Source organism: Myotis brandtii, unplaced genomic scaffold (genome assembly GCF_000412655.1).
Source record: "Myotis brandtii unplaced genomic scaffold, ASM41265v1 scaffold847, whole genome shotgun sequence".
Lineage (NCBI taxonomy): Eukaryota > Metazoa > Chordata > Mammalia > Chiroptera > Vespertilionidae > Myotis > Myotis brandtii.
In genome coordinates, this window is record NW_005371441.1 from 310,739 (window position 1) to 334,715 (window position 23,977).

The following is a 23,977-nucleotide window of genomic DNA, read 5'->3' on the forward strand; positions in this document are numbered from 1 at the left end:
CCTTAACAAAATAAACTCTGCTACCATCATCGACACTTCTACTAGTTTACATGTCTATAGTTTGTGAGTACAATGCAAATGGCATTCACAATGATAGTCCCAAGGAATGCAAGATTCAGGATTATTAACTAAAAAAATGTTAACTAAACTTTAGGATGACAGTTGTTCACCACTGTGTTTCAATGTTCGGAAGAGCAGGCCGTCTTTGGAGGGCATGCATGGTAAACTGCAAAGAAAACAAATGTTACATTCTCTTCTCTTGCTTTTTGCCTTTTTATATGATGTATTTTGGAATAGATTATATCTGTACATGTTGCAGCACTCAAAGGGTAAAGACTAGCATACAATGAAAAGTGTCTCCTTCCCAACCCACCCCTCACCCACCCAATTCCTCTCCCAAAAGGCAACCTACTTACTAGTTTCCTACTATCTCTATAATAAAAGCCTAAGTGACCATTACGGCAGAACGACCAGGATGACCAGTTGCTATGATGCCACTGACCACCAGGGGGCAGGCGCTCAATGCAGGAGCTGCCCCCTGGTGGTCAGTGTGCTCCCACAGGGGGAGCGCCACTCAGCCAGAAGCCAGGCTCACGGCTGGCAAGCACAGCAGCAGTGGCGGGAGCCTCTCCCTCCTCTGCTGCAGAAGGGCTGTAAGGAATAAGCCAGAAGGCGGACATCCCCGAGGGGTTCCAGACTGCAAAAGGGTGCAGGCCAGGCCGAGGAACACCCGCCCCTCCAGTGCACAAATTTCATGCACCGGGCCTCTAATCTTACATTAACATTATGAGATGTCCTGCTTTACATATACAATGATGTGTATGTCACACGAATGCTGTTTACCATATAACCTAGTCTACACACATTCTTTTTCCTACTAAATATATTTGGAGGTCTTTCCATATCCGTCTGAAACAAGGTGCCTCCAACTTTTTAATCATTCCTTAATGTTCCATTGTACATATGTATGAAAATGTGCCTAGTCCTTATTAATGAATATTTGAGCAGTTTCCTTCTGTTGCTATTATAAACAATGGTGTAAGCAGCGGTTCTCAACCTGTGGGTCACGACCCCTTTGGCGGTCGAAAGACCCTTTCACAGGGGTCACCTAAGACCATCCTGCATATTAGATATTTACATTACAATTCATAACAGCAGCAACATTACAGTTATGAAGTAGCAACGAAAATAATTTTATGGTTGGGTCACAACATGAGGAACTGTATTTAAAGGGCCAGAAGGTTAAGAACCACTGGTAGGATAACCCTGTATATACATTACCTGCACATGCAATTGTATCTGTAGAATAAATTCTTAAGACATAGAATTCTTGGGCAGGGGACATGTACATTTAAAAATTTTTTTAAAATATATTTTATTGATTTTTTATAACCCTGTATATACATTACCTGCACATGCAATTGTATCTGTAGAATAAATTCTCAAGACATAGAATTCTTGGGCAGAGGGCATGTACATTTAAAATTTTTAAAGTTTGCATTAATTTACACTTCCTGCAGCAGTTTCTATTTGCAATTTTTTATTATGAATGAGTGTACATTTTGCATAAGTTTAAAGCCATTTATAATTCCTTTTCTGTTAACTGTTTATTTCCTCTGCCCATTATTCAACTGGATTATTGCTTTGTTTTTAATAATATATTTTTAAATTAAATTTAATTTCCATCACTATTTATCCCCTCTATGCCCTCTTCCACCTTTAATAATATTTTTAAATTTTTTTATTTCATTGATTTGAGGGGGGAGGGGAGAGAGAGAGAGAAAGAGAGATCGATCTACTTGTTGTTCCACTTATCTATGTATTTATTGGTTGATTCTTGTAGGTGCCCTGACCAGGGATCGAATCAGGATGATGCTCCAACTAACTGAAATACCGGGCCAGGGCTTGTTTTTTTGTTTTGTTTGTTTTTTTAAATATATATTTTTATTGATTTCAGAGAAGAAGGATGAGGGAGAGACAGAAACATCAATGATGAGAGAGTCATGGATCGGCTGCCTTCTGCATGCCCCTGACTGGGGACCGAGCCTGCAACCTGGGCATGTGCCCTTGATCGGAATCAAACCTGGGACCCTTCAGTCTGCAGGCCGACGCTCTAGCCACTGAGCCAAACCAGCTAGGGCCCAGGGTTTGTTTTAAATAATTTTTAAAGAAACTCTTATTTATTATGACTATTAGCACCTTGTCTATTACACGAGTTGGAAATTTTCCTCCCATTCTGTCTTTAATTTTGTTTGTATTTTTTGTTATATGCAGAATGTTTTTAATGTTGTCACATTCATACATCTTTTCTTTTATGGTTTCTGGGTTTGGGATCATACTTAGAAAGGCTTTCTGACTCCAGGATTAAATATCATACTCTAGGTCAGTGGTTCTCAACCATCTGGCCCTTTAAATACAGTTCCTCATGTTGTGACCCAACCATAAAATTATTTTCGTTGCTACTTCATAACTGTAATGTTGCTACTGTTATGAATCGTAATGTAAATATCTGATATGCAGGATGGTCTTAGGCGACCCCTGTGAAAGGGTCGTTTGACTGCCAAAGGGGTCGTGACCCACAGGTTGAGAACTGCTGCTCTAGGTGATTCCTTTCTCCTCACATCCTGTCCCCACTGCTGGCAGCTAGCACATTTCAAAAGAAATCCAAAAACTTTCAACAAAGTTGTGCAGAGAACAGTCAATGATATCAGTCTAAGATCTGTTTTAAGTAGTCTCATTTTGAACAGAGGTTTCCTTTTCCTACCCTGCATATTTGTGGCTGGGGAATGGTGAACTAGCTCAAAGTCACCAGGCATAAATCATTGGCTCATCACTCCAGTTTACTTCCTGTTATCACACCCCATCCTCTTAACAATTACATTACTGTCGTAAAGTCTAAAAAAATAGTCATCCCAAAGTCTGGTGTGGATTACAAATAAACTCTATGAGTCCATTCACTAGCTTATTGGAAATCAAGGTTAATTTAAATCCATCCAAATATTTGAGTTCTATATTTAGAATCTTATATTTAAAGTAATATGGAAAACTAGGAAAAACAAGTTCAAGAAACATATTTAGCAGCTGAGTGTATATGAATGAAAGGTGGTGTTATTTATGTTTTAATGTAATAAGAATAAATGTACCTTTTCCTATATTCTGTTATAAAAAGAATTCCAATTATATAAAATCCTAGAAATCCAAGTATTCAAATACCAGTAATAAATATGCTCTGGATATCTTTATTACTACAAGAAAATGAAATGACCATATAAATGTATGTGAAAAATCATAATGAAAAAGTCCCTAATCTCTTTTTAGTAATTTATTTTTGATTTTTAGAGAGAGAGGAAGGGAGAGGGGGAGAGAGAGAGAGAGAAACATCCATGTGAGAGTGAAACATCGATCGGCTGCTTCCTGCACGACCCTCTTCCAGGGACCCAACCCACAAGCTGGGCATATGCCCTAACTGGGAATCAAACCGGCAACCTTTAGGTTCATGGGATGATGACCAACCAACCAACTGAGCCACACTGGCCAGGGTGCTCCTAATTTCTTCATATTTTTTTTCTCAGGTTGTAAAAAGGTTTAAGATATTCCTAATAGAGAAAAAATATCACAACCAAACACTACTACAAATTCAGCCATGTTGCAGTAATGACACTTAGTAATAATCTTTCTTGATTTTATTATAATAAAATAAGTTACTACAGTTAATTTTTTGAGTGACTTATTTCCTAGGCTTATCCATAAAATGATCACTTACCTTAGTATACATATTTTATATACAAAAATATGTGGTACCACAAAATGTTGATTACTAGCCATAAAAAATGGCAAACTCCCATTCCTTAAATTTGCCAAAAGGATAACTGTTTCTTGATGGCAGTTTTATAGGAAAAAAATAATCTATAAGTAATAGAACAAATTCATTCCGAACAACAAAATAATTAAAATTAAAAATTGGAAAAATACAGCATTATTGTTCTAATGTTATCTATATTGGTGACAATTCCTTCAAATATTATTCATGCCAGAGGCAGATTTAATATAAGTAACATAGCAGGAATTTTTATATTACTTCTAAATATTACTCAAAATAACAAAATCTAGTCTTCAGGAATTTCATATCAAAATGTGTATGACAGAACCATACACTTTTCCAAATAAGATATAAACCTGAATATCCATGTTATTACTCACTATTTTTTCCCACCATAAAACAGAGAAGAGTTACTATACATATCTGGGAGGATCTGCTTGATTTCCACATACTCAAAGTGACATGTGTGAAGAAACAAAGGCCATTAGAACAAGAAAATGTCTCTTAGAGCTGGGTGTGCAGAAACCTGCATCTCCAGTCTGAAGAAGACAGTTAACAGAAATGAAAGGGAACAAGAAATGCAGTGCCAAACTATATTTTCCAAGATGGGAAGAGCACTATAAATTTATTTCACTGATTCCTTCCTGCTTACCTCTGAGCCACAGCCACAAACCTCTCTGAGTTTATTTTATCAAGATATCCATGGCGCTAAAGACACTTCTTACCATAAGCACAGAACTTAGTGTTCATCCCCCACTATAAATAAAGGCTCTCATTTTCCTATACATGTTTATTTTCAGACTCCAACATATTCCCATAAAATTATCAGAAGCAAGTCAAAAGCTCATTTAACAAATTTTAAGAGTTAAAAATGAGGTGAAGAGTAGAAGCAGCATTGATGACATATCAAATAATTAAATATAAAATATGAACTCTGAAACTAAGCAGAAGATGCTTTTAGTAGACAAATTAGGTTTTGGTTTTTATGTTATTAAAAATAAGCTTTTTTAATTTAATGCAACCTCTACTACTGTTTTCCTAAGAATTTGTGCAGGTAACAACTTTTTTAAAAGGTTTTACAAAAAGCAAAAATGGCTTTGGTCAGGTGCTCAGTTGGTTGGGTATCTCCCTGTGCAGCAGAAGGTCACCAGTTCAAGTCCCAGTCAGGGCACATGCCTGAGTTGTGGGCTCGATCCCCAGTAGAGGACATGCAGGAGGCAGGAGATCAATGTTTCACCCTCACATTGATATTTCTCCTTTCCTCCCTCTCTCTAAAAAAAAAGGAAAAAAAAGCAATAAAAAACTTTAAAAAATAAATAAAAAGCAAAAATGATGTCTAATAAAACATTTTGTGGTATTCTTGTCTTTAAAAATCAAATTACTAAAATTGGTTCCATAAATTCTGAAAAATAACATGGAATACCTGTGAACTGTACTATTAATTTCATATTTTAGAAAGGGTACCCATTTAGCCCCCACAAATATTTTATAAATATAAAAGTAATAAGAATAATATCCTGTCATCAATCTCATTTGTATCATGCATTACAAATCAGCTATGAAATAAAAATCTTTTGGGGGGGTTTATATCCAAGTAACTTCAAAATTTTCCTGAACAGGGGAATTCCTATGTATTTTCTATCTCACATTGACAGTATTTTTCTCAGAAAATCACTTACTGAAACAATCAGGACCCTGTCCAAGGTTTTTCAGTAATGACATGCTGATCATAATCCTCACCTAGAAACAGTCTCCTGATGGAAACTCCAATAAAGAGAATGTGGTACTAGTTATTACTACATGAGAAGAAAATACATTTTACTTGAATTCAAATGCTGACTATAAACTTACATTAATGATAGATGTGGAACCTTTGCAAGTAAACTTAGAATTGCCAATTCTATAAAAAGAACAATCATCTATCTTTATTAGAGAAAGGAAAATAAAAAAGAAAAATTTGGTAAAACATTCTGCACCATCGTTCAGAGAAATGCCAGGCCTTTTTTTGAATATACAATGGTTTGGAGTCCCACTGAAATTTGGGGGAAAAATAACATAAGTAACTTACTGGGTTTCAATGAGTTATTTTAAAAAATAGAGTCTTTCTTGGCTGGATGATAGCAACATACAATGTTTACGACACCATATATCTTCAAAACATATGAAAATCAATATGCAAAAGATGTAAGGAATAGTAAAAAAATCAACAATAACAACAAAAAGACAACCCAAGAAACAATGCATAAAGATATAAAACAGGTATTTGAATACAAAAATGCATAAAGATACACACAGGCTTTCAAAAGAAGAATAAGCGCAAATCACCAATAAACATGAAAATATGCTCACCCTCATTAAATCAGAAATATACAAATAAAAATTTAATAAGGCAACATTTTACAACTACTGACTAGCAAACCTTAAAATCTAGATGATATCAAGTGGTTGTAACTCTTATGCCCTGCTGTGAAACATAAAATGACTTTAGCAAACAATTTGGCATTAGCCAGTAAAACAAAAATATGTATACTTAATATTCTACTCCTAGGTATACTCCCTAGAAAAATGATTTTGCAGGCAGTCTGGAAACATGTATAAAAATGTTTAAAGCAGCATAATTTTTAATAGCAAACAAATAAAACTAAGCTAGCTATCCACCAGCAGATAAACAAATTCTGATATGCTCCTACCATTGAAAACTATATAGCCCTGCTGTGACAGACAACAGCCCTGGCTGGTGTGGCTCAGTTGGTTGAAGGGTCGCCCGTGCCCAGGGTGTGAACTCAATCCCCTGTGGACATGTGTGAGGGAGGCGGCTTATCGATGTTTCTCTCTCACATTGGTGTTTCTTTCTAAAAAATCAATCAAAATGTATTTTAAAAATGAATAAACAGCCACACAGATCGATATGGGTAAATCTCAAAAATAATGTTGCATCAAAAAAGCAAGTTACAGAAACACACACAATATAATTCCTTTTAAGTAAAATTTTAAAACATGCAACAGAAAGTTATTATGGAATATATATGTGCATGTTTTGGAGGGTATACTATCTATGAAGACAGAGGGAATAATAGACAAAATTCATCAGAGTTATCTATCCAGGGACACATGTAAGTGTCTATGCAGCCAGGGAAGTACACATAGGGGCTTCAAAAAGTAGGGGTAATGTAGGTTTCCTAATCTGGGTAGCAGATACATGTATGTTCACTGTATTCATATTCTTTGCTTTTCATATAAAACAATTATATATACTATATTTTATCAAAGTATTCCCAACTGTAATTATTGAAAAAGGGGTCCTCGTTCTTGAAAAGCAATGATGCAAGGCAGAAAAGGGAACTAGGCATGAGGTGGCCAGAAGAGCAAAGGTGTACGTTAACATTTCAGCCACAGTTTATAAGGGATGGAACACAAATTGATTGATTTAAGTAACAATTGGAGGAAATTAAACAAAAGAGGAATGTTTAAAATACCAGATAGTGTGCTCTTGTGGAAAATGCCATTGGATCTTTAAATCTGACTTTCAAACTCTCCGCTTGGCCAACTACTGGCTTATTGAACCTATGCTATTCCTTAACCTCTTGGGCTTCAGTTCAGTTCCCTTACATACAAAGAAAGAATGATAATATCTATCACATAAGGTTCTTGTGGATCAAATGAGAAAAGCAAAGTCCCTGACACATAGAAGATGTTCAATAAATGCAAGTCCAATCTGAAGACGTTAAATTAGATCGATTTAGAGTGATTATCAAAGAATGCTATTGAAGAAATGACCCACAGAAGACTCAACTGCCTTACAAAGACAGAACACTTTTATACAAATGGCCCTCACCTCGATGAAATTAAAAAGCAATTATAAACTAACATTTACCAATGTGAGAAATCAAGCTTAATGAAAAAAACCCAAAATCAGTACTAGAGACAAAAATGGGAAATATCTAAATATCTATTCTAATTCTTTGAACATCATAGTTGTAATCATTTTTTAACTCATGCCAAATATAAAATACTATATAAATATGAAGATCCAGAAATGAAATTCTAAATGCATCTTATTAATGTAAATTAGTGCAGCTCTTTGCAAAATCAAGCATAGATTCTAATACCACTCCATCAGCTCCACTCAGAAATTTAGTCTAAATACTAAACACAAATAATGAAACTGCTATGAACTCACCAGAGGATATGCTTATTGATTTTAAAAGGGAAAGGGAGGAGAGAGGGGGGGTGGGGGAGGGAGACATCAATGCGAAAAAGAACTTTGAATGGCCGCCTTCCATACGTGCTCCAACTCCGGATCAAACCTGCAACCTAGGCATGTGCCCTGACTGGGAATCGAACCCAAAACCTTTCCGTATAGGGGACGATGCTCCAATCAATCAAGACACACTGGCCAGGGCAATATTTGAATTCTTTATGTTGTATTTGACAATTCAAAAATGAGTTTTCTATTTGAAAGGCAGGAGTAAACTAAAGATAGGAATTAGATGAATCTTTAGCTCAAAGTTATTTTCAACATATTAAATCTAAAGAAATATTAGCATTGGAAGAAGTAGGTCGAGTTATTTTCAACATAATAAATCTAAAGAAATATTAGCATTGGAAGAAGTAGGTCAAAGGTTACCTAGGATATAAGAGAGATCAAATTATAAATCAATTCATAAAAAGCTTGCTATCTTTTTTAAAAAACCATAAAACTCTACGAAGTTGAGAATCCCACATTAAGGTTTCCCCATTTAGGGGATCAAAGGCTAAGTAGACTATGACCGAGCATTACTTAAACTGAAAACTCGGGGATGACTTAATTGTCAATATGAGCAAGTTCACAGCTCCACAGGCATCGGTCTTGAAGGGGACTTTCTTGGGACCTGTGTTACCACCTGCAAGAACTGTGCTTTGCACCCACTAGGTACTTCGCACCTCACAGGTCGGTGGCACCCGTGGCGCTGTTCTGAAGCATGGCATTAAACAGGGGGCAAGAGATTCAAGTAAAGTGTCACCCTGTGACTCCCCAATTAACACTTTAATCTGAAGCGTGGCATTAAACAGGGGGCAAGAGATTCAAGTAAATAAAGTGTCACCCTGTGACTCCCCAATTAACACTTTAATTCTCCTTCCATTTTAGCAGAGACTGAATGTGAAGACCGAACTTGTAAACGGAGTAGGAATGTGTCTAAATGGCCTAGAACCTATTGGGGGGCCAAGATCCTTGAAGATTTTAGGCCAAGGCGCTAAGCAGCTCTGTAGTTATAACTGGGCAAGTTACTATGGACAGACAATGATGTCATTAAGCACTTGGGGCACAAAACCATGAATTCTTTAAGTCACGTAGCAGTTTCTGTATCGTAGAAAATAGAATATAAAGCCCTTGTTCAAACTTCTCAAATGACTCTCAGTTTTTCTTGACCTTGCCTGAAGTGTCAGAGGTTTTCATAAACACCTGTTTTTTGCATGAATTTCTCCTTTCAAACCCTCAGCAGGTATCTTACCACTAAACCACATTAGACTATTTACACAAATAGATCATTTTTAGCTTCTGGGCTCTGTAATAGCACCCACGAATGTTCTTTTTCAGGAGGAATGAGGTATCGCTAGGTAGTGGAAGCTGTGGGTCTCCAAGTGCCCTAATTAAACTCCTGGGCACTGTCCCCATTTCCACTGCTAAAAGACTGAAGGATCAGAGGAACAGGAAAATCAGTATCCTGCTTGGGTAAGGAGATGAACACGTTAACTTAGTCGGTGGTGTTTTCCCTCAATGGGCTCTCTCACCAACAGCCCTTCACTTCAGAATTTAACTTGATTAAATATTAGGGAATGAGACATTCCTAACAGAGAAACTGGTTTCCTCATCTGAAGAATGAAATGATGACTTAAATGACCTTTAATGTATCTTACAGCTTCAAGTCTATATGAAAACAATCATATTCTGAATCAAAATTTATGTATCTTACTGGAAAATGTTACACTTAAAAAATCCTTATAAGCAAACTAAAAAGACAAATGACCACTGGAAAAAAATATGTGTAAACCATAATTACAGAAAAGAGGTTCATATTTCTAAGATATAGAACACTTAGGAAAAGCGGGCTAGAAATATGGTCCGAATTCTATGAAAAGATGCTCTACCACGTGCTTAGCAAGAAGAATATGTGTACCATGCATGCTTTTTTTAGCCTTTTCCCTGTGGATGGTCATCAAAATTACAACTAGACTAAGATCCCAATTTTTACCTCAAAAATGGGCAAAAATCTAACAACATATCCTACTGGGGAGGCTGTGGGTGAACAGGTGCTGTCACACTGGTGGAAATGCAAAATAATACACCGCCTATGGAGGACAACTGAATGATATATAACAAAATTACATATACATTTATCTTTAACTCATGAATCCCAGTTGTAAGAATCTTTCCCAAAGACATTCAGACAAAAATATATATACACAAACGAAATTATTCACTTTAGTAATGTTTGTATTAGCAAAAGAGAGGAAACACCACAGATGACCATCAACAGGGAAAAGGCTGAAAAAAAACATGGTACACTCATACAATGGAGTATTATGCAGCTGTAAAAAGGAATGTGGACCTTCTGTACATAATGATCTCCAAGATAAAGTTACATAAAGAGAGGCAAAACTCTATATGCATAATATGACATTTATCTGAGAAATTGAGAGGGGATATGAATGAATTATATTTTAAATAGATATTTATTTTTAAATAATATGATAAGCTTTAAAATTTTTTAAAAAATGTTACTTATAGAAGGAGGTGAAATACAGGGTGAATAGGGCAGTAACAGGAGCCAGACGCCTCTGCATGCTCCCTGTTTGATAAATCTGACTTGGGAAATATGCAACGTAGGCTGGAGCTGGCTTGTACTGTTCCCTGGCCAACGTTCAGGTGTTCTGGGAGCCAGTTACCCTGACCTTGGTTGCTTGAAATTGGCTACGGTGGGAGTACACAGGCATGCACTGTAACTATTCTCTCTACCTCTATATAAGACAAAATTTCTATAATAAAGTTAGAAACCGTATGAACAAAAACAACAGAATTATGTAGCTAATTCTAACAAGTGGGTCCTAGAACACTGACATAAGACTAAGACATGAGAAATTAGAAATCCATGATGATCACCTAGGGAGCTTTGCAAAATATAGTCTCTGAACCACCACTGTCTTAATAAACCGCAAGGACTGAGAGAATTCTGTCATATTCCTCAGGACTGTGCAAGTGGTGAAAAGATTGAGAACCACTGTTTCAACACTATTAAGGGCTGTTCATTATTCATCTAGTTTTTATCTCCATACCTGACACTAAGTGGTACTCGAGTAGTATTTGGTGAATTAATGAATGACCCTGGGAAATGAAAATAAATAGGCAAACTTAATGGAGCTAAATGATTGATGGGCAAAAGACATTATATTTGATAATCACCTGGCCGGGTGAGTCAGTTGGTTGAAGTTCTGTCACATACATCAAAAGGTTGCAGGCTCTGTCCCCGATAGGGGCACGTATGGGAGGCAAGTGATCGAAGTTTTTTCTCTCTCTCTCTATTCCTCTCTTTCTAAAAATAAAAAAACATATCCTCGGGTGAGGAATTAAAATTTTTTTTTAAATCACTTAGGTTACTGAGTTTAAAGAGTAGGCTCTCTGTTTTAAGTGGAATGGCTTTTTGTCATAAAGCCACAGACCAGTCACTTCAAACAACTACAAGTAAACTCCCAGAATAAAAATAGTTTTAAATACACAATTGGGTGGGGTGTGGCTAGCAAATATTCTGATTCTACAATCTGTTTGGACAAGACATTGCTTCTTATGTGACTAACAAAGCAAACAGTAGTCCGATTCCCTGTGCTGAAATTAATACACTATTTGCAAAAAGGGTTGAACGTCGCAGGCTTGTTCAGTAAAGACACCACATTTCCCAAAGCTAAAGGGGAATACAGAATGACAAATACCCACATATATTTACATATCCCACAAGAAGGTGTATGACCACCTGGTATGGATTTTGTCTCCCACAAGTACTTAATGCAGCCAAGCCCACTGTCTGATTACGGGAAAGAGAATTAATACCTTGAATCTTAATATTCTAATTTTAAAGCTGGGAGGAGCTTAAAAACCTAGTCCAACCCTTTCATTGTGTCGATGAACAAGCACCTACAAGAGGTTAAGGTGAAAAGCTCTAAAAGTAGTTACAGTTGCCACAGATGAACAAAGAGTCTATGCAGGTGCACAATGCTAGGTATGGAGAGCTGCGAATAAATCTCAACCTTCGCATGAATGGCATCTAAAGGGTATCAATCTCAATCATAAGCAAATAAGTGTGTGTAAAACCATATGTACACACAAAAATACTAGAACTGTACTTCCAATAACTCCTTTCAAACAAATTCTTCAGCCTAACATTCAAGAGCATCCACAATGTTACCCTAATGACTTTTCCAAAATCTTGTCCAAATGAACCATAAGCAGATAGAAGGCGGCCACTTTCTCTCACTTACCTTTTGTGGTCCCTTACAGACATAGTGCAGTATATGTAATCATTACAAAAGCTACTCCATAGAAAATTTCCAAATGATGAAAGATTAAAAAAAAACTTTTCAATTCTTCTGTTAATCTGAACTGATATAAAGTCACGTTTCATGTGTATCAATGAGTATTATACAAACATCCTATATAATAAAAGGCTAATATGCAAATCAACTGAATGGCAGAATGACCGGTCGCTATGACATGCACTGACCACCAGGGGAGCACCACTCAGCCAGAAGCCAGGCTCACAGCTGGTAAGCGCAGTGGAGGTGGCGGGAGCCTTTCTCTCCTCCGCGTCAGTGCTAAGGATGTCCAACAGCTGTCAGTTGGACATCCCCCGAGGGCTCGTAGACTGCACGAGGGCACAGGCCAGGCTGAGGGACACCCCACCACCAAGTGCACGAATTTCGTGCACTGGGCCTCTAGTATAGGATAATGTAGATTTTTTAAAAATATGGTAACCAGTAAAAGGTTTAAAAGTGAGAGTTAGGAGGAAGGGAGGCAGTTAGATGAGTTACCATTTAGCTTTCTACAAGGTGCTAATCAGGCTTTGTTTAAAAGACAGAAAATTGTATGCAGGGGAGGAGGAAAGGAAAGGAAAGGACAAAGAACAAACTTTTATTCTGTTCACTGGCCAGACATTCAATTATTTCCATTGCTGGTCAATCCTGAATCCATATCACTCTACTTCTAAAGAGATTTTTAAAAAGATGTATCTACGCCTATGTATGAAATACTCCTTTCGTCTATTTCACCTTCACCTGTTAGCCCCAAAATCATGCAATTAAATAAGATACAAAAATTAGTCTTTCAACTTTCTATCTTTATTAGTTTCTTCAGGATTCCTCAAACCTATTTTAAGAGTCTCCTAATTGTTGAAGAGAATACTAACTACACTGAAAATTACAATGATAACATTTAGTGTTATCTTTAGGAGAAAATGTTTTCTAATTGGGATGATTCAAGATTCCTGATGGAAATTCCAATATTTTTAAAATGCTGGAAGCAAAGTTCAAAGAATGTATTTTCTTTTAAAGTGAACAGAGCAACATCATTTAAACAGACATAATATGACATTATCAAGTTAAGGTTTTTTTTTGTAATCTCTACTGCAACTCTAAAGTAAAATCCAAAAGTAAGCAATAAAACCTGAAGTCATTTACTGAACATAGTGCTGTGAATAAACTAAAACCTTCAGGATAATTATATTGCTATCTCTACCATCAAATTCATGGATATCTTGCTCTGTCTGAAAAATTTTAAGTAGTTATCATGTAAAACTTGAAATATTCATTTGCTATCATATTTAAAATTTCTCTTAATAACTTCTGAGGAGTTACACTAAAATCCTAAAATACAAAACAGCCTACCTACATTTTCACCACTATGTTACTCCAAGGCTAAAAATAAGTCAGAATTGGGGTAAGCTATTTTCATAAAAATTTAGGAACATTAATGGACACATTGATGGCTTTATGTAATAATTGAAGAATTTAGATGCTGTTTAAATCCACACTCCCCTCCAAAAAAGACTTCTTCCCTTTATATACTACCAAACATTTTCAACCAAATAACACAAGAATGTGGTTTTCAAAAATATAACGAGGGCAGTATCATCCCATCATGAACAAACCTAAACATCTGAGTAATAACTTCTAAAATAAAATTACAGAAAAAGATGGTGTACGGTTACAACTATTAATATATATTTAAGACAAAGACTTTATTTTTCAATAAGAAAACAAGGAGAAAGACAGTCCAACCTGATCTTGTATGTCTGCCCAATAGAACTTTCCACCATAATTACTTCCACTGGGGGAGGAGCTTAAGCTCAGGGTGACCTCATGTAGTAGAAGGAAACCAGTATAAATACAGCAGGACAGCTCTGGAGGGAGCATCCTCTGCATTGCTCACCTGGGAACAGGAGGGCTCAGACAGTGACCAAGAAACCATTCCGGGAACTCCCAGTACTCACTCAGGTAAGAATATGGCTCAATGCTCACAGGTGGACTTCCGTGTCAGCTTGCTTGGAAATAACTACTTGGGTTAATGAATTAACTACTTGGATTTTGTGATTTTAAAAAATGGCTTTCCACTAAAATGCACTCAGAAAGTTTAATTTGCTTCAGTCTCTATAAAAGACAGTCCTAGTAAAACAGGATTTGCAAAAACTAATGCCCTAATCTGAATTTCAGTGTATTTTTAAACTATTGGATATTTTTGTCTAGGTCAAAGATCCTGAATTATTTAATACAGACATTCAATTATAGTTTCTGTTTCTTTTTTACTTCATTTTTACTTGATTATTGGTTTCCCAAAACATACATTCATTTAACTAAGAAATTATAACTCATTAATTATTAAATATACTCAAAATATATACAGTAAGATTAAAAAAATAGGTATCTCTATAAGGAATCCATTTGTACAACATTAGAAAAATAAAATGGGTCAATAAACAGAGTGGAACGAAATCATTCTTTTCTGTTTTTCAGAATCCATCTGAGATCATGCTGCCACCAATAGCCCTTTTGCTGCTAATGTCCTTGAACTTGGTTCATGGAGTGTTTTATGCTGAGAGATACCAAACACCTACAGGCATAAAAGGCCCAGCATCCAACACCAAGACACAGTTCTTCATTCCTTATGCCATCAAGAGTAAAGGTAAGCTGAACTGTTTATGTTGCTTGATTAACTAGTTGGTTGTTGCTTTCTACAATCTAATGATCTCTTTAACAAAATGCTACTAACTCTGGTGTTAAATTATTTTCAAACTCTGGAATTAGCCCAAAATGATTTTTGGAAAAAGTAGGTCTATTCAAGAACATTAATATTTTTTGCACAATAAGTATAACAGAAAGATATACCTGAACTTTTTAATGTATGGAAAATTTTTCCTTTAAAAGATGCTTTTGCATAAACAACTATCATAATCTAGAAACACTAATCCAATCAAAATTACTCACATTGAAAATGGTTTAAATAAAATGATTGACAAGTGCACAAAAAAAGAGTAGGAGGTTTATATATCTGTTCAGCTTTCTTGGCTCCTGTAAGAGTACCGAGAAAATGTTTAATAAAGTGCTAACAGATCTTCAAAGAGCAATGATTAGGGTTCATATTCACTAATTCCATTTACTAACATCTGACACATGCTGCCTGTAAAGCATCTACTGAATTAAACTGAATAATCTGAACTGACTGGAGGATTCAAATTTCTTTCCATAGTATTTTCTCATTATAGTTATGTATTTTATCCCATAAAGAAAGCTAAGGATATTTGCCATTCCTTAACAAATGCCTTTGGAGACAACAATTTTGAGCAAGTTAAACGTGTAAGATTGTCTGTTAAAGAAGACAGTTGAAATGTAAAATATTTCATAAAAGGTAGCTTAATGTTTAAAAATAAATGCACAGATGTACAACAGATACTCTTGAATGTTTCAAACTGCAAATGAAATAAGAGAAAGATATGTTAGGAAAGAAAGAAGAAAAGATAAGGAAACCTGCTACTTGAAGCAATAAATGGTATTCTGAAATGCTATGACAAGCAGCCCTAGGTTATATTCTTTATGATCACAAATTCAGACTTTTTATAGTTCACCAAGATCATAAGAAACGGTTTTAAATTAAAAATAAAATGCACCATTTTTAGAAGGTTAAAAATATTTCTATCTCCCCATCTTAATTTACTATATAATCTTGGCTAATTTTTGCAGAGTAAAAATATGTTTCTTGTTTACAAGTAAAAAGTTGAGAAGCTGTATTTTAACTATTAAATCCACCTTAACTTCTACTTGATTATATAAGGTAGGAACTCAGTATATTATCACCCCACTGGCAGGCACTGTACACTGAATGAAAACAAAAGCCCACAATCTCCAAGTAAAACATGAAGCTGATAACAGAAACACAGCGTGCACATCTGTTCAGCACAGGCTAAAAGAGAGATCAGCCAAAATGCACTAAATTATGTTTCTGAAACTCTATTAAACAGAAAATTATTTTAATGTAAATTATGCAACCAGGTATTTAAACATAATATGTAATTTTATTACCATCTTTATTAGCTGTTAAAGAAGTTTTCTGAGAAAGAATGAATATTTTCTGTAGCTGCTTGTGATGATTACAGCCTAAAGATTCTTTGACATGGTATTACTTCCCTAATGGTATATCCCAGGGCCAGCAATACTGTTATATCCCACCTCTGAATGACTAAAATAGCTTGGACATTTCTTACCATACTTACAGCAGCTCTCATAGGTTGCACCCTCTGCTCCTCCCACACTTGTGGCTCAATAGCACTTTTCACATAAAAAGTAATGAATAAGTGATTTTTAAAATATATTTTTATTGATTTCAGAGAGGAAGGGAGAGGAAGAGAGAGAAAGATCAATGATGAGAGAATCATTGATTGGCTGCTTCCTGCACGTCCCCTACTGGGGATTATTGAGCCTGCAACCCGGGCATGTGCCCTTGACCAGAATCGAACCTGGGAACCTTCGGCCTGCAGGCCAAAGCACTATCCACTGAGCCAAACCAGCTAAATAAGTGATTTTTTTAGTTTAAATGTATTATATTATGAGAAGTAGTTAGCTCAAATGAACCCATAGCACTATGACATCAACAGTATTTATGTGCATTTATCAAGGAAAACTTTAGATAAGTACATATCACTACTTTATGTACCTCTCCCTTTAGGTCTAATTCTCTAACTCTTTGTTTCAATTTTAAGTCAATAACGGAGACTGCAGGAGTGCACAGTGTGTGCTGAGATTGAAAATAAAAATTCAACTTAAATCTAAAACCTGTGTTTAGCAGGGCCATGGCTGATGTAAATTAGAATTAAGGGCATTTCTTATTTATGTCTTATAGAACAGCTTTTGTGAGGGAAAATTGTTATCATTCTTAAATATTTTCCCATTTATCCTGCACTTGTCTTTTTCTTCCTTCTCTGAAAGATACTGTTTTTCTTTCTTTTCTTCCTAGGAAGATGATTTCCCCAAAATAAATGTAATAAATCTGCTTCCACTGCACTCTTATTATACTAGTAGATGGATTCTTCAACCCCAGCTTATTTTCATGGGTCATTAGCTTGTAATGAAAGCATTATGGTAGCCGTAGTCTTGTAAAACCATGTTCTCCGGCAGTGTTTTTAAAAACCATATAAAATGCACTGTCTAGAACCATTTAAGACTGATCAGCCAAAAAGGACTGATTGACACTGCAATGCTCTGTCCTGATTCACATCTCCAGAAGCAATGATTATCCTTAGTGTTACTAACGATGCCCCTCTCTGGGTGTGTTTTTTGGGCATGTCTTTTAGGTATACCAGTACGAGGACAGCAAGGTACTCCCGGTCCACCAGGCCCCGCTGGACCTCGAGGGCACCCAGGCCCTTCTGGGCCACCAGGAAAACCAGGCTATGGAAGTCCTGGACCCCAAGGAGAGCCAGGGTTGCCAGGACCACCGGGACCATCAGGCATGGGGAAGCCAGGCACACCGGGACTGCCAGGAAAACCAGGGGAGAGAGGACCTTATGGACCAAAAGGAGATGTTGGACCAGCTGGTTTACCAGGACCACGGGGCCCACCAGGACCACCTGGAATTCCCGGCCCGGCTGGAATTTCTGTGTCAGGAAAACCTGGACAACAGGGACCGCCAGGAGCCCCGGGACCCAGAGGCCTTCCTGGAGAAAAGGGTGCACCGGGAGTCCCCGGTGTGAATGGACAGAAAGGAGAAACCAGATATGGTGCCCCAGGCCGTCCAGGTGAGAGGGGCCTTCCCGGTCCTCAGGGGCCCATGGGACCTCCTGGCCCTCCTGGAGTGGGAAAAAAGGGTGAAAATGGGTTTCCAGGGCAGCCAGGCATCAAGGGTGATCGGGGCTTTCCAGGAGAAAGGGGGCCAATTGGCCTACCAGGCCCCCAAGGTCCTCCTGGGGAACGAGGACCAGAAGGCATTGGAAAGCCGGGAGCCGCCGGAGCCCCAGGCCAGCCAGGGGTCCCAGGAACCAAAGGTCACCCCGGGGTTCCGGGAATAGCGGGACCCCCAGGGCCTCCTGGCTTTGGGAAACCAGGCTTGCCAGGCCTTCAGGGACAAAGAGGACCTCCCGGCCTTCCAGGGGGCCCGGGTGCCAAAGGGGAGCAAGGCCCGGCAGGCCGTCCAGGGGAGCCAGGTCTGGCTGGACCCCCTGGAAATGTGGGACCCCAAGGACCAAAGGGCATCCCGGGCCACCATGGAATGCCAGGCCCTAAAGGTGAGGCAGGGCCACCTGGGCCTGCAGGACGCCCGGGGACTAAGGGAGAAAGGGGTTCCTCCGGCTTAGATGGGAAACCAGGGTACCCGGGAGAACCCGGTCTCGATGGTCCCAAGGGCCACCCAGGGCTGCCAGGACCCAAAGGTGACCCTGGAGTAGAAGGACCTCCTGGTCTCCCAGGCCCTGCAGGCCCCGCAGGAGCGAAGGGAATGCCTGGACACAATGGTGAGGCAGGTCCCAGAGGTGCTCCTGGAATACCAGGCACCAGAGGCCCCATTGGGCCACCCGGCATTCCAGGGTTCCCTGGATCTAAAGGGGATCCAGGGACTCCAGGTCTTCCTGGCCCAGCTGGCATAGCAACTAAGGGCCTCAATGGACCCACAGGGCCACCCGGGCCTCCAGGTCCGAGAGGCCACGCCGGAGAGCCGGGCCTTCCAGGGCCCCCCGGTCCTCCAGGGCCCCCAGGGCAGGCAGTCGCTCCTGAAAGCTTCACAAAGGCGGGCCAAAGGCCTAGTATTTCGGGGATGCCCCTTGTTAGTGCCAACCAGGGTGTGACAGGAATGCCCGTGTCTGCTTTCTCCGTTATCCTCTCCAAAGCTTACCCAGCAATAGGTGCTCCCATCCCATTTGATAAGATTTTGTATAACAAGCAACAGCATTATGACCCGAGAACTGGAATCTTCACCTGCAAGATTCCGGGAATCTATTATTTCTCCTATCATGTGCATGTGAAAGGGACCCATGTTTGGGTAGGCCTGTATAAGAACGGCACCCCCGTCATGTACACGTATGATGAATACACCAAGGGCTACCTGGACCAGGCTTCGGGCAGTGCCATCATCGACCTCGCAGAAAATGACCAGGTGTGGCTCCAACTGCCCAACGCCGAGTCCAATGGCCTGTACTCCTCTGAGTACGTCCACTCATCTTTCTCAGGATTCTTAGTGGCTCCGATGTGAGCATATTCGCCCGAAGCTAATATAAATCTGCTTGAAAAGGCATTCCCCAACGTTGCCCACCCCACAAAATGCGTATGGACGTAGGCTGAAAAAGATAGCAGTCATTTCAATACAGATTTGAGCTTTCAGACCAACAAGTTTTCCCTCTGAAAAGCGAGCAGCAATGGTAACCAATAGGAGAAGACCCTGTCAAATTCCTAGTCAGCAGTCCTAAGACATTTCAAGTTTTCTGTGAAGTCCTTCAGTACTTAACAATCTCACCATAAAAGTCCTGCTAAGGCAAAATACAAAATGATCACAAAACCCTGATCCGTGATGCTACATTACGTTAAATTTGATTTCAGAATCTCAGCATGTCCTTTTAAAATAAGCCTGTTTTCTAACAGTTAACAGAACTTCTAGGAAACATTCAAGAGGTATATCTGTATAGGACTTAAATACTTGAATATTCAAATTTAGAAGACATTATATATCATAGGATCTTTCTGATGGTGCATTACTCAAAGGCTTAAATGGCCCCTTGTGAAAAAATCTATTCATATATAGAGGTGCATATAGATTTTTTTATGGCTCTCATAAAAAACTCACAAAATATAATGTTAAAATTAACCAGAAATGCAAGGTGCTTTGGTTATGAACCTTTACAAACTTTTCTGTGATTGCAGAAAAGCTTTCTATATACCCTTCACAACTTGGAAGTTGGTGTCTGATCTAATGTATTTATTTAACACAAGTATAATTAATTTGATTTAATTCCTTTATTGAGTTTTATATCAGATGATTTTGTGGGTTTACAGTATGTGCCTTGTGCCTCCCATTCCAGTGAAATTATAACGAATGTCAAAGGTTTCAAAATCTGCCTAGAAATGAAAAGACATTATTTATTTATGCTCTGTACTGTATTTTTATATTGCTGTTTAAAAGTCATAAGCTGTACCTCACTTACGAAAGCACGAAATGTTTTACCTACTCCTTATTTACAATGCAATAAAATAACATCCATAGATTTCTGTGCGGAATTTATTTGCCAGTAGCAATTTGCCATTCTCAACCATTCTTTTAAGGCTCTTCATTTTACAAAGCTAATAAAAAGTAAAACAATGAAGTGGTGGGTGGCTTCACAGTTGTCAAGGATACGCCTCTCCACTGGAGACGGGCATTCCCACACACCCGGGCACCGAGTGTGCCTGTGACCCCTCAGCACCACACGGGACCCATAGCCAGTGAAGGACGGGTGGCTGGGAGAGAAAAGTGAGGTAATCACCCCCGATCAGCGATTTTCTTCTGGGAGGGAAAGAAAGAGGTGGCAGAGAAATATGTAATTTGAACAAATATTCGGTAATTACAATTTGTTGCCTTGATGTGTTTTTAGTCATAATATTTAAGATTATTTTGATGGCTTAAATTACATTAAAAGGCAAGAAATGTTTATGTCAATCAAAAGGCAATATTTTTCCTGGCTGCTTTGGCTCAGTTGGTTGGAGCATCCTCCCATACACCAACAGGTGGCAACCAAATCTCAGTCTCTCTCAATCTCTCCCTCCCTCCCCCCTCCCCTCCCCTCCTCTCCCTCTCTTCCCCCTGCCTTTCTCTGCCAAAAAATAAATAAAAAGGGGGGCAACATTTTTCTAAGCTCAAAAAGTACTGCTCTTGCGCATCTATCAGCCGCCCACTGGCTGAATCAGGACAGTCTGGTTGAGGTCACCAGGGTCACATACTATAAAGGCATCTCTATTCCTTAGCAGTAACATGTGTATCTCAAGCAAACCTGTGAACAGAACCATGAAACCCTGGGCTCGGGTTGGTGATCTCTCTGCCCCCATTCTGGGTCAGCTAGTCCTATTTTTTTAAGCAAAAACAATGGCATTTTCACTTTTTCCAAACTGTAACAGGTTACAGGTGTCACCAGCCCTCATTCCCAAATAGGAAAGGGCAACACCAGAACTTCAGTTCTGGAGAATGGACCAAATGACCCCACTGACAGGTATGCAAAAGACGGCACAGCTCAAAATGTTGGCAATTATGGCCATGAGACAGATATAAACAAAAGGACCTCTTAAATGGTACAAACTTTATAGTGATATTTAGGATCAAATTAAGTCCCAATTAAGGGACATAGCAGATTAGGTAATGTCTAAGTAATTCACTAAACACATAGCATTTAACATCTATTAGAAAGTATTCCCATTACTCACCCCTAAAAGCTGACATCTTATAATTGTGTTGAATACCAGCAACTATATCCTTCCAAAAATCAAATGTTTTCTGACCATTGTTCTGCTAAAAAAAAAAAAAAATCCAAATGTCACATATACAATAATTCTTTTTTACACATAATAGAAAATACTTGGCAAACAATTACAACATTACTGTATTTGAAAATAGGGACTTATTTTCAGAAAACATACTGGGTAAATAAACTTCTCATTCTTCTAAACATGTTTTAAAAAAATAAAAATCATCCATGAAAATTACTGCTACAAAGATGTGTATACACACACACAACTATATTAATATAACTCATATAACCCAAATAAAATAAAAATTTCCACTCATTAGAAAGCATGAAAATTACAGGATATTTTAAACACAGGAATAAATTTACTGTTAGAGCCTCTGAGACATCAGAATGTGTTACTCTGTGTACAATGGCATCAATGGGACTACAAAGCCTGAAACCTTAAAGCTGGTTACTTAAGAATTCAGTGCACACGTACCTGAATTTCAATATAAAAGAGCAGCAAGTCTCTATAGGAGGCATGAAGGAGATTCCAAGTCCAGAACGTAAATCATTTTTTATTAAGACTTTTTTAAACCAGAAAGCAAGTAAACATTACATTGAAACGCACAACCCTACAACCTTTTGCTCCCTTGGAAATAGTAAGCAGTGTTTCCATCTAAACGAAGACCAATTACTAGATATTTGTATCTATTATAAAAACTCCAAAATATTTAAAGACTGATACATTTGCTTGTAGTCACTATGAAACGAGAAACTGACTCTATCTCCTGTTAATAACAATTTCTACAAACACACCAGAACTAATGCTCTACAGAAACTGTCATAAAAACATGACGGTAATTCTGAGTAAAAAATAAACCATTACCTGTGTTCTAAAATAAACATGATCACTGTGATTTTAAAAGCTAACGTATGCCAAAAGGAAAGTGATTCTGACATAAAGCCAGTTTATGTTCATAGCTCTTAAATTCTAAGTATAAGTATATATGCATTAAACTATGCTCAAAATGATTAATTTTAAAATTTCATCTCATTTTCTCTCATTTTATATTATTTAGAATGCTTAAGGACATGTCTAATTTTCTTAATAACCTTTACTTTTTTATTGTTAATAAAACGAAGAAAATATTTTTCCAGATGGAAGTTCTTTTTTTTTATTGCTTTAAAAAACCAAGTAAGCATTTACTGAATTGACATTAATCAAAATTTTGCATATTCTCCTTTCCTGTTATTTCCCTTGTCGATTCTACAAGTTGAAAGCAAAATAAAACACTTCTATTCTTTTGTTTCATTTGAAATCAGTGAGCTTCTATTCCATAACCAGACTACATTATCTGAAGAAGCAAACAGTCGATGCACATTGCTTCTGATCCACCCCTCAAAATATGAAATCTAAAATGGGTGTGTATGCCTTGAGCCACAGAAAACTGAGGCAAGGAACAGGCAAAATTTTTTTTAATTTTTTATTTTTTGCTGGTGTGAGGTTCGCGGCGCAGGGAACTGAGTCCCGGGTTTCGGCACCAAATGTTAGGTTAGGTGGCTCAGGAGGCGGCGTAGGAAATAAAGAGAGTCCAGTTAATCAGAAAAGAAAGAAAGGAAAGGCTTTATTCTGCGTCCCCGGGCGACCCACGGACCCCAAAGACAGGGCACATGGATCGCACCAACAGGGAGGGGGGCGCTTTTTTTCATACAGCTGTTCAGTGAGGGCGGGGGAGCATGAGCTGTGGGAGTTCCTGCTGCGGGGGTCGTCACGGTTTCCAGGTGTCCTCATCTGCCTGGTAGCTGACCTGCTAGGAATTCCAGGGGGGGACCGGTATCTGCGTCACCATTTACCTGGTGCACTGGCCTGTTACGGATTCTAGGAAGGGCCCAGTACCTGCGTCACCATCTGCCTGGCGGAGGCATGCATCAGCTCCTGGACCCCCTTTTGACCTAACAGCTGGCACATGGGACCAGTAGAAAATGCAGAGTGAAAGCCACACTGTAGACTTGAAGATGTCCATGTAAGAATGTTTAAACCTGTAGATATTTTTAATGAGAGTTTATTTGAGCCAAATTGAAGACATATGGGGGAACAAGATCGCCAATGCTCTGGAGAATAGAGTTTTGCAACTTCTTTAATGCATTTGAAATTAATGAGGAAACAAGGAAGATTACA

General features: G+C 38.2%; 2 protein-coding genes across 3 annotated transcripts in view; one reads left to right on the plus strand and one right to left on the minus strand.

The window, feature by feature from the left end:
- Positions 1-20,581, plus strand: part of COL10A1 (collagen, type X, alpha 1) — a 32,336-nt gene extending 11,755 nt beyond the window's left edge. The window contains exons 1-3 of one of the 2 annotated variants that reach the window (XM_005884690.2): positions 14,226-14,341; positions 14,858-15,026; positions 17,689-20,581. In XM_005884690.2, coding sequence (XP_005884752.1) covers positions 14,873-15,026; positions 17,689-19,577 — 2,043 coding nt within the window. In that variant the 5' untranslated portion in view covers positions 14,226-14,341; positions 14,858-14,872 and the 3' untranslated portion in view covers positions 19,578-20,581. Of the gene's footprint in view, positions 1-14,225; positions 14,342-14,857; positions 15,027-17,688 lie in introns of those variants that run through there. The other variant, XM_014532144.1, reaches the window with a different exon arrangement.
- NT5DC1 (5'-nucleotidase domain containing 1) overlaps positions 1-23,977 on the minus strand; it is a 98,723-nt gene that overhangs the window by 64,820 nt on the left and 9,926 nt on the right. The window contains exon 6 of the mRNA XM_005884722.2: positions 21,773-21,857. Coding sequence (XP_005884784.1) covers positions 21,773-21,857 — 85 coding nt within the window. The remainder of the gene's footprint in view (positions 1-21,772; positions 21,858-23,977) is intronic.